The sequence below is a fragment of the Symphalangus syndactylus genome, chromosome 4 (genome assembly GCF_028878055.3).
Source record: "Symphalangus syndactylus isolate Jambi chromosome 4, NHGRI_mSymSyn1-v2.1_pri, whole genome shotgun sequence".
NCBI classification, from domain to species: Eukaryota; Metazoa; Chordata; class Mammalia; order Primates; family Hylobatidae; genus Symphalangus; species Symphalangus syndactylus.
In genome coordinates, this window is record NC_072426.2 from 140,048,297 (window position 1) to 140,060,438 (window position 12,142).

The 12,142-nt window shown below is 33.0% G+C and overlaps 1 protein-coding gene across 5 annotated transcripts in view; it reads right to left on the bottom strand.

Annotated features, from left to right (window-relative positions):
• The window catches only part of SPOCK3 (SPARC (osteonectin), cwcv and kazal like domains proteoglycan 3), a 481,221-nt gene that overhangs the window by 25,040 nt on the left and 444,039 nt on the right, over window positions 1-12,142 (bottom strand). For 4 of the 5 annotated variants that reach the window (XM_055276342.2, XM_055276338.2, XM_055276337.2 and 1 more), the window contains one exon: window positions 7,592-7,711. The exons of the other annotated variant lie outside the window; for it this stretch is intronic. In XM_055276342.2, the coding sequence (XP_055132317.1) occupies window positions 7,592-7,711 (120 nt within the window). The remainder of the gene's footprint in view (window positions 1-7,591; window positions 7,712-12,142) is intronic. 5 annotated transcript variants of the gene reach the window in all.

Consider the following 12,142-nt stretch of genomic DNA (forward strand, 5'->3'; position numbering starts at 1 on the left):
CAAAAGATGAAGTCTCCTGCTATACCTAGAAGACTCCTAATTACATTAAAATGTGGCATTGTTTTAAACCATCTGATTCCAAATTCAGTCTTTCTCTTAATGTGAAGACAGCATGACATAAAGTGAGCAATATCTTGGTAAGAAATTAGAATGTATTCATTTACCCTGGAGGTTTAAGTAATTCTATCATTTTCTCTGACTGAGGAGAACATTTGGCGTGTAGGAAAGCAGAGAGAAGACATTATCTTAATCTGAGTCAGACTCTGCTAATCTGGGGATTTGCGTATGATGCTAATGTCCTGATGCTCTCCAAATTGTTAAAGGGAAAATTAGTACAATGTCACTTTCAAGAACCATATATTCTCGATTGCAGCCATATTTTTAAAAGCCTGGGTATAGTATTTCTGCTATGCAATTTTTGGAGATTTAAATAATAAAACAAAATCAAGTTATCTTGATAATAATAGGCACAACCTATTCTTATTGAATAAAGCATCACCAAGCATTTTCATGCTAATGATAATAGGATGAGAGGCTAAATAGCTGCATTTCCTTCAACTTCTTAGCGTAAAACACATTTTAAGATTTTTACCATCTTAGTTACTTTTCTATGATCATTCCTTTGTTTTTCAGTGATAGCTCTAAAGTAAATCCAAACAAAATATATTCAAGAAGCCTGACTTAATAAAATAAAAATTAGGTGTTGGTTGTTAAAAAATAATGACAGGCTGTATAAACTCCATTTTTTTAAAGCTATGACATTTTTGACCATTTTGTCCACTCAAATCATTTAGCTATGAAATATTTACACTGTCCAAGATTCAAGTAAAATACAATTCTTGAATAATGACTGTGGAATTCTTTATGCATATGCTGTAATACAATTTGGTTGATTAAAATCTCAGGTTACTATCATAATGTGTTTAAGAGTTAAGTATAATTACTAAAATAGCTACTAAAAAGACTATATTTCATTATATTTTAAATGTTAACTCATGCAAAATATATAGCAAATTGATTTGATGGTATGTGAGGCTAGAAAATCCCCCTTTCTTTATAAAACTATATTCCACTTTCAAGGTTCATTGACTTTTTTGAAAAAGCAAAATATCTTTCCATTTAAATTTCACTAAGCTTTTACCCTTTTAATCCAATTCTGCTATCATCAGAATCTTGCCCTTTTGGAAACTATGTTATGTAGCAAATATAAGCAAGCAGCTACAGGCTAATTTATCACTCTTCTGAAGTTAGGACATTGTCTAGGTAACAATTTGTGATTAGACTTTTTGGTTTATTTCATTTAACAAATTGTTATTGAGTCCCTTCCATATGCCAAGGCCTTTTCTAGTGCCTGCAGTTTCTACAGTGGAAAACTATTGACCTTAGAGTGCTTATATTTTATTTGGAAGAGAGAGAAAATAAATCAGTAAACATTTGTATATCAGTTAGCAATATTTGCTAGAAAGAATAATGAAGCAGCACAAACAGGAGATGAATGCTCTGGGGTGCTGTTGCTATTTTAGATGGGGTGGAAGGGAAGGCACCTAGTGAGGAATGTTTGGGCAACAAGCTGGATGAAGTGAGGGAGTGAGCCACACAGATACCTGGGGGAAGAGTGTTCTAGGACAAGTAAGAGGCAAATATGAAGGATGTGCCTTTACTATGAGAAATTATATTAATCAAAAATTCTATAACACTTTGTGGAAGTCACAGAGAAGTCAGCAGGCAATGGTTAGTTCCTAAGAGTAATCTGTACTCACAGTTTTTAGCAATCTGGCTTATGATTAGGAAACAAATGAAGTTAGAGAGTATGCTACCCTTCTGCACTCAGCCTATAGATCATTAGCTGCCGTGCAGTTAGATATAAATACTAAGAACGAGATTATGATCCTGGATCATGAGATTAGGATAAAAGAGAAAAAACTATTATGGCTTAATTTGTATTCTTACCTATTATAACACAACTGGGAAATTAAACACAAATAAAAGGTATGTGTTACTACTCAGGGAAAGAAAATAGGTTAAAGTCTAGACTAACTTAAATATAAGAAGCAGTCAATTCTTAGATGACTTATATCAGGTTGACCTCTAAAAACTATTGTTTTGTAGTTCCAAAATTGGTAGTTTCATAAGGTTCAACTTAATATTTGCAATCATGCTCAACAATGTTTGGCAAAGCATTGGCCCTTGTTGTGGACACTATTTCCAGCCAACTTTATTGGGTTGTACCTATGGCCTTTATTGCCCTGTATTTGGGGTTGGAAAAGATCATGTATCTAAGACTTTGCAGTGAGATGGAGTGCTGAAATTTTCAGATTATTTAAGGAGATAAAGTATTGACAAAGAAGACACATGCTAGCATCCTTTCTGCTTTCTCCTCCTGTGTGCCAAGCAGCTCAGCACCAGCTCAGATGCACCTCTTGAAGTCATTCATTAACTTTCCACTTGTATGCTAGTCTTTAAAGTTAGACCAAACAGACGTAAATATTGAGAATTAGTTTTTAAGAAACTATATATTCTATTCACACATATTCTAATATTATAGAAAACAAGTTGTATGGTATTTCTAGATAGTAAAAAGTGACCATTTTAATGAACATTACATTAATAATTTAAATGTAATTGGAGATACAGATTCATCAAAAGGCAAAGATCTAAGTCAAAGGTAATATTGTACACATTAAACAATAGATATTAGCATTTAAGCATTCTTCTTTGCACAACCACAAAAACGTGTGATTTGGCCCTCTTTTGCATGTTTGCACATAATATCACTATTTTGACACTAAATATAAACAAGCACAAAATACTTTGTAAGTAATAACTAATAAAAATAGAGATTGCTGTTAGAAGAAACAGGTGATTTGGTTAATTTTCTGATTTTAATTACTATTCAAGAATATATAGTTCTATTCACTGAGCATCAATAACAAATAATTTTAAAATTAAGTAAAATAATAAAATAAACAACATTCAATAAAAAACACAAACAAGCATTTTTATACACTACTATGCAGGCCTACTGTCACGTTTTCTATATGAAAATGGAATGGTTAGGCATAGGGTTACTAAGAAAAACTGTTTCAAAAATTCAATTCACATAATTTTAAAAAGATTGGCAAAAATGACTGGTTTTATATTATTTAACAAAACATAGCTATGATTCTAGTGTTACCAGCATTAAATGTAACATAGCTTACATTATTATTCTATTTGGATATATTTTTCCTAAACATATGTAGGTATACTGATGCAATTGTAAGCATTATATCTACTAAGTGTTTGAGATTATAAAAACCATAAATTTGGCCGGGAGCAGTGGCTCATACCTGTAATCCCAGCACTTGGGGAGGCTGAGGTGGGCGGATCACCTGAGGTCAGGAGTTTGAGACTGGCCTGGCCAACATGGTGAAACCCCGTCTCCACTAAAAATGCAAAAGTTAGCTGGTGTGGTGGCACACACCAGTAATCCCAGCTACTTGTGAAGCTGAGGCAGGATAATTGCTTGAATCTAGGAGGCGGAGGTTGCAGTGAGCTGAGATGACACCACTGCAGTCCAGCCTGGGCAACAGAGTCAGACTCCATTTAAAAAAAAAAAAAAACAAACCCAGAAACCAAAAATTTGTTTTTAACCACATTAAATCATGTAGATGACAAGTTTTATTTCAACAGTAATTATGTTTTTTAATAAAGCCAACTTAAAAAAATCTCCAATAACTCTTGGTAATTTAAAATAGATGTATATTAAAGTTAGTTAATAGGTATTCCTTCATATCTAATCTAATATCTAGATAATTTTTAAAAAGATAAAACACAAAAGCATGCTTTGTAATTTATATGCTTTTTATCTCTTGTTTTTATAGTTTAGAAAAGCTGTATATACTTGGCTCTGTTAATAAACATGTTCATTCTTGCCACATTAAAATGATATACTATAAAGAAGTATATGGATATTAAAAATGTATAAAATTTATATTCATAATATCTGCTTATTTACTACAAAATGCTGACAAACCTTACAATTATCCACCTCATAATTATAGCTATAAAGTGAAAATTATTATAACAAAAAATTATAAATGATTTTCTTAGGAAAAATCTTGACATAAGGCAACTTTGTAAACAAGATATACAAGACTTTTTTTAAAAAAAATACAGTGCCATCTTAATAGAAAATGACTAATCATCCTAAAAATGTGTAAAAAATGAATAAAATGTAAAAAGTATAAAAGATTCATGAAAAACATTTTTTCATCATCAATGTTGACTAATTTTTAAAAGATTTCTTATAAGATTTTTAACAATAGTATCAAATATTATACTGATGCAAAACTAAAATTTGATTTTTCTCTCTTTATTAAAATAACAAAATGTTATTGGATTTTTTGTCTGCTATAAATAAGAGATTGTAAAATACATTTTTATTTGGCTTCAGTATAAAATGCCTGAAGACAAACATTCTATATCTTATCAGAATATTTTTTTCTGCCTTATGTTGACTTAACCACATCCTTAATTATTAAAAATACAAAAACTTGCTGGGTGCGGTGGCTCACACCTGTAATCCCACCACTTTGGGAAGCCGAGGCGGGCAGATCACCTGTGGTCAGGAGTTCGAAACCAGCCTGACCAACATGGAGAAACCCCGTCTCTACTAAAAATACAAAATTACCCGGGCGCGGTGACGCATGCCTGTAATCCCAGCTACTCCAGAGGCTAAGGTAGGAGAATCGCCTGAACACTGGAGGGAGAGGTTGCGATGAGCCGAGATCACGCCATTGCACTCTAGCCTGGGCAACAAGAGCGAAATGCTGTCTCAAAAAAAGAAAAAAATAAAAAACAAAAACACCCCAACGTTTGCTCACTGTCATATTAAAAAATCAAAACCAAACTATGGGTTTTCACAAGAAAGACACTTAAATGAATATAATAAAGAAAAGCTGATCAAAGTTTTTAACAAAGATATTAAACAAATGTGATAAAATGGAATGTAGGGGTGATAACGTTAATATCAGATAAGTTGAAAACTGTGCTTTTTAGTTTCCCCCCATTTTTTAATGTTCAAATTCACTACTAATAAAGAAAATAATTAACAATGAAATATAATGGCATATTATGTTCAAATTCACTACTAATAAAAAAAATTAACAGTGAAATATAATGGCATATTCATCAGAATGGAAAAGTTAAAATGAATGGTAATATTTTTTGCTATTAGGGATGCAGGGAAAAGTTAACTCCCATGTCTTGCTGATAAAAATGCAAAATGCCGTTAAGCTTTTTACAAAGCAGTCTGGCAATGTCTATTATCTTAAGTAATTTAAAATGCATGCACATTTTGACTCATTGCTTCCACTGCTTGTAATCTTTCTCATAGAAATAAAAGCATAAAAATTGACTACAGTAATAACTGTCATGATGAAAATAATGAATATTATCAATAATCATTCCTAGGGCACTAATTGAGCGACTAAACTATGCTATGGGTACACAATGTAGTATATTGATTGCTTCTTTGCTTCATTCATTCATTAACTCCTTTCAGTTTTATTTAGTGAATACTATATGTCAAACTCTATCCTAGGTTCTGGAAATACAGCGGTGAATAAAGACCTCTTACTACATTGAGTTTAAGTAGTCTGGTTGGGAGAGAGAGAGAGAGACATTTAAATAAACAAGTAGATAACCACTATATTAGATCTGATAAATGCTCTGCAGGGAAAATAAAATTAGAAAAGAGATGAGAGTCTGATATTGGAGGGTTGGTTCACAAATTAAATAAGATAGAGCCAAAGAAGGATTCACCCATAGGGTGCACAGATCTGAGGAGCTGAAGGAGCCAGCCATTTCTTGTCTGTGGATTTGTCATACCTATTCTAATGGATAACTTGTCTTTGGAAATTTTTTTCTAGCTGGCTTCTGACTCCTTCAAGCAGTATACCTAATCCCGCGGCCCACTTTTTCCTATCTTGTCCAAAGATATTCAACTCTAAAGAAGTTTCTTATAATTAATCTACTATCCTTGGAGAATCTCATGGAATTTATTGACACATGGAATTTATTGACAGAAAAAGCTAGAAAGGAAAGTATTTGTGAATGTGTACAATTACCCAGGCACCTTGCTGAGTGTTGCAAATGTTGTTCATTATCTCCATATCTGGAAGGGTGCATCAGTCTGAACTCAAGCTTAGGTTAAAGGAGAAATTTTAGAGCAAGTAATAAAAATGTTCAACTATGAATATTGGGAGGGGATATGAATTTTAAAAACAGGTGTGAACATGAATCTTAAAAAAATCAAAATGTAAGCGTGTGGAAGAAACTTTCTCCCCACTCCAGACATCTTTTCTTCATAAATACAGCGGCAAATATACTGAACCATTATTTCTATTAGGCAAGTTCCAGCTAAAAGGCATCAAAATATTTACATTTGCCAAAAAATTAACCGATAAATCCAGAGATAGGTCTGAGGAACTCTTCTATAGGAAATGAAAAATCCTACAATTTCTTCGTGAAATTCATAAAAAGAAATATATAGATAGTCGTTATGCATTCAAAGATAATTACTAATCTAAAAGTAATGGCTTAATTGCATTTCTGCATTAAATTATTTCAATATGTAAATTAGATTCATAACTACAATAGATTGACATTGTAGAAAATTCCTTAATGTGAGAAAAATAAATAAGGCATTTAGGAATCTATAGAGGATTATCTTACTACATCATTTTGTTAGAAACTGCACTTTGAGGGTCGCAGGTGAGAGTGGATGGGTCACATCAGGATAGGTGATGAATGTCACACATCTGGCTCTTCTTTGTCAGCCAAGAGATGTGGCTTGTAATTGCTACTCCTTCCGCTTTTCTTGTGTTTTGGACCACATGCTTCAATCTTTGAAAGATTCAGCCTGTGTTTCGATATCCTTTTACATGCATTAAATAATAAACACATTTTTATGCAAATGAAAATAATATAAAATGAAAAGTTTATAAAATTATTCATAACAAGTAACCTATTTCAATTTGTATTTCTTATTTCCAAGGAACTAAAAAAACTTTTAGAGAATTATATACCGATAATTTAAAAAAAAATTGTAAGAGGTATACGGCTCTTTTTTTTCCTTCTGTGTTTTACTTATTTAATTTGCAGATATCCTCTTTTGTCTACTGGTCCATTTCACACAGGGTCGAAATAGAGACATCAGCAAAGCAATCTTGGAAAGGCTACCATATGGGGGAGTTCTGTTGTATTCTTTAAAAATCTAAGTACTCCAGTTTTTTACCTTTACTTTCTGTGTTGTTCTCCTCTTTACCACCTTAATAAAACACTGAAGAATATTCCCATTCTTTCTATTCTACTGAAAGCCAAATATCCTCTGAGGAGACATTCCCTTTTCCTCCAATCAGAGTTGTCCCAAATGCCTTATTTCCTTGCAAAATAATACAGGTGTGCTTGGAAGTAATAACTTTCTGATTTTTATTCATTATATATGCAGTGAATAAATACTGAAATATGTGTTTTTGTTTTAAGTGGTTCATTGGAGATAAAACTTCATATCAGATACAGTAGCAATTATCAAATTTAGAAATCTTACTGCTTCTCTCAGGCCTCAGCAATGTTTTTGTCTTCTTGTTTTGACTTCCACTTTCATGAAGGGCCTTGAACCAGTCCCGCAATCTGTTTGCCACTTCCCTGAACTCCAGGTCACTGCATGCTAAAAACAGATAAACAACACAAGTCTTGAATAATACCTTAATATAATGTTAGTGCTATTTCTCTCATTAGTCCAATAAACCGAAAGGTAACAACAACTAAAAGAAAAAGGTGTAACTGTGTTTCAGCTTTTTCAAAGTTAAATACACGCTTCAAAATAAGATGTAATATGACAAAAACATTTTATTTAATAAAGAAGTATTATTAGTGGAATTCTACTTGCACTCTTCATTAGAATATGGCACTTGGAGGATTTGTACTGATAACACCACAAACATTGAGTCATAATATTTATGTCATAAATACTTTTTGATGCTGGGGTGATATGTAATCAGAGAAAATAAAGGGTTGAAAATCCAAAATGATCATTATACATTTATTGTTGGCCATACCTCTTGTAAGATGTCACAATTTATAATTCTTTATTCATATACTCAGTATATGTAGGAATGCACTATTATAAATATATACCGTTCCTATTTGATTTAATGCTATATATTTGTTAAGTACAGAAAAGAAACAGCGATATAACTTGTGATTAGGAAAAAACTATAAAATATTTAAGAAAGTACTATAATGTTTCTATTGGAAAAAGATTGTACTGGCAAACTTTGACATTTGGAACTAAAGTAACTTCCTCTTTGTTTTTTAAAGATATCATTATTTATCGATAATTATATTCTTTAAAAATAGTTTACGCAACAAGCAATTAGCAGAATATATTATGTGTGTGTGACTGGCTTAAAATATAGTATTCAAATTGAGTAATTTACTGTAAAAATATTTTGAAAATATATTTTAAAAGCCACTAATTTACACTGTTTAGAGGATGTTGTTACTGCAGATCAATCCTCCATGCATGCTGTAAATGTGCAGTTTTCTCAACTAACAAGTAATTCATGCTAATAGTCATTTGTCCATTTGATTAAAAATTATGCAATTATAGTATGTTTTACTACATTTAACATATACCATATACATTATATTATATGTATCATAAATAACAATGTAATGTAATTGGATGTAATACCATCCCAGACCATTTCCTAGCTCTAAAGTAGGGGTATCCAATCTTTTGGCTTCCCTGGGCCACACTGGAAGAAGAACTGTTTTAGGCAACAAATAAAATACACTAACAGTAATGATAGCTGATGAGCTAAAAAAAAAAATTGCAAAAACATCTCATAATGTTTTAAGAACGTTTACAAATTTGTGTTGGGTCACATTCAAAGCTGTCCTGGGCCACATGTGGCCTGTGGGCCATGAGTTGGACAAGCTTGCTCTAAAGGAAATAAGCTCCTAAATTAAAAGGAATCCCCCAGTACCTGGTATGGTGGGATGACCAAATTAGCCAATCATTGTGACATTTTAGAACACTGGAGGCAAAATGAAGATCTTATAAACTCCCATGGGGGAGGGTAACTAAAATTGTTACATACAAAGAATAAGGAATCAGAAATGCCTTCCAATATTTAAATAACATTGAAAGGCAGCATAGCAACATAAAAATTATTTCATATTTCTAAGAGAAATCAGGTGGGAAAGTAAGGTGAAGAAATGTTGACATATGTAGGATCTGAAAAACTAACCATCCACAAAATCTTTGCCCAGGATGCTACTACAATTTGTGATACAGCAGCGAGAAAATCAACAAGAGGATGTCTGAGTCACAGGAACTAATGGACGAGAGAGGTGAAGGGCATTTCTAGGCAGCTGGTGAAGGGTAATTACAGAGTGTGTGCTGTGTGCCCAGTGCAGAGCAAGGTGGCAGTAAGATTGAGATTTCCTGGCCAGGGACCAGAGCAATGTACACAATTCATTGCTATCTTTCATCCAGGGAAAACAATAAGGTATAGTGAAAATCAAAGAAACCATCACTTCTACTGGTAAGGTCCACCATGGCTGAGGCTGAGGTGACAAGGCAAAAAAAATAGCGTACTCTTGATAGGAATGCTTACACTCTAGTCTGGTGTCTCTGTTTAAGCCATCTTGACATGGGTCTTCTGCTCCCCTTAAAGGGATAGGCACAAGAAAACAAAAACCTACTTGAAAAAGAGGAATTCTACACATGCATACATACTTGTGTAAGCATCCCATATCTCTAGAAGGATTTATATAAAGACATAACTACCAAGGGAACTGGATTAATGGAAGAAAGTGGTGTGAGAGAGCTTTATTTTTATCATTCATCTCTCTCTCCTTTTGAATTATGTACTATATAGCTGTATTAATATTCAAAAGTCAACAAAAAATTTTTAAAATTAAAAAAGCAATTACAAATGCATCTAACCCTTGACCCAGCAATTCTGTTTCTTTTACTTTTTTTTTTTTTTTTTTGAGACAGATTTTCGCTCTTGTCGCCCATGCTGGGATGCAGAAGCGCAATTTCGGCTCACTGCAACCGTCGCCTTTCGGGTTCAAGCGATTCTCTTGCCTCAGCCTCCCGAGTAGCTGGGATTACAAGCCCCCGCCACCATGCCCAGCTAATTTTTGTATTTTTAGTAGAGATGGGTTTCACCATGTTGGCCAGGCTTGTCTCGAACTCCTGACCTCAGTGATCCACCCACCTCGGCCTCCCAAAGTGCTGGGATTACAGGCCTGAGCCACCGCGCCTGGACCCTGTTTCTTAAAAATGTATCGTGCAGGTATACTACATGTATACAAACACATTCATTTAAATTGAGTTATGTTGTGTATTCAGCACTTTTTTAATAGCAAGTTTGTTAACAGCATAGCACTCCATCATGTACACTGTGGAGGTGAGATATAAGAGAAGACAATGAACATTTATTGATCATATTCATCAGCTCAAACATTGGGGTATCAGCTTCTTTTATAACACCATCAGCTAGTGAATTCATGTTACCTTGTCCAAATCATAGGTATTTGGTAGCACATCTCGTACTCCTAATTTAAAACGATCTCTATTATTTCAGATTAACATCTTTTCCTACCAAAAAACAGTATATCAGTAATATATCTACACAGGAATACTGTATAGTCACATCCCAGATTCTTAGCATTTATTATTCAGAAAGGTTCATGTATAATGAGAATTGATGGAGAGATTTCAGGAACATTTCAGTAACTTCCATAAGCCCAGGACATCTTAGTTTTGGAGTATTATTAAAAATAATACTTTATATATAAAACTTTTGAAAACATTTTAAATACTTTTTCAATCTAATTTTCTTTTGCTAACAATTAACCGATTTACTTTAAAATTTGCAATAATTTATCTGAAACCATTGGCCAAAACAGGGATTCTTGCCAAATTAGGAAGTTGAAACCATACACTTCCTGAAATTAATTAAATTTGATAAATATAAAATTTAAAAATTAATAAAGTTGATATATTTTGTAACTAATAAATGAATTATTTATTAACAGTAATTACTTATTATTTTCATGTTGTATTTGAGAGCCAATAAATATTTTTTTCAGGTCTCAAACTTTTACATAAGTTCTTACATTTTAATAGGCACAAAACTCTCTGCCTATTACAAAAATCTCTTAAAATGTCCCCTCATTCTCTCACATTGCATTAACTGAATGTTCGTGTTCCCCCAGATTCATATGTTAACACCTAATCCACAGTGTTATGGTATTAGAAGATAGGGACTCTGGGAGGTGATGAGGCCATGAGGGCAAAGGCTTCACAATTGGCATTAGTGCTCTTTTAAAATGGAATCCACTCAGATCCCTCTGCCCTTCCACCATGTCAGAACATAGTAAGAGGAAGGCCATCTATGAACCAGGACCCGGGCTTTGATCAGATACTGAATTTGCTGGTGCTGCCCTGATCTTGCACTTCCAGTCTCCATAATTGTGAGAAATAATTTCCGTTGTTTATAAGCCTGTGGCATTCTGTTATTCTTAGTAGACTAAATTGACTAAGACACATTATCACATACTTAAATGTAGTTATCAAGAACATGCATTTATTAAAGAATGAATATACTCATATCTGGCAATATGAGTTGTTAATTATGATTATGTTACACAATAAGGAAGCTCAGATGTAAATACAGAGGTCCAAGCAGAGGGGATGCTCTGGGAAGTTTCAAATCAGAGGCAGAGTCCACATTTTATTGTGCATTATCTTTCAGAAAATTTTGTAAGTTTTGTTCCTACAGTATATTTAACAAGCTATCTCCTATCTCTACTAGGCTTGATTCATAAAGATTTTTAAAGCACTTCTAAGGTCACCATTCATTTTTGCTTAATGTTAAAAAATAATACTTTATGTCACAGTTGATGAAATGAAGTGGTATAGGTATTGGTGATTTAAACAAATTCAGTAAATTTAGTTCACAAAATACCAGGCATAATTTATTATTTTTTCCCTTACGAATTTTTGGTAAAGAGATTTTTCTAAGTCTGATCTTTGAGGTGAAGGAATGCAACAAATCATTCCTTACTCTTCATAAAT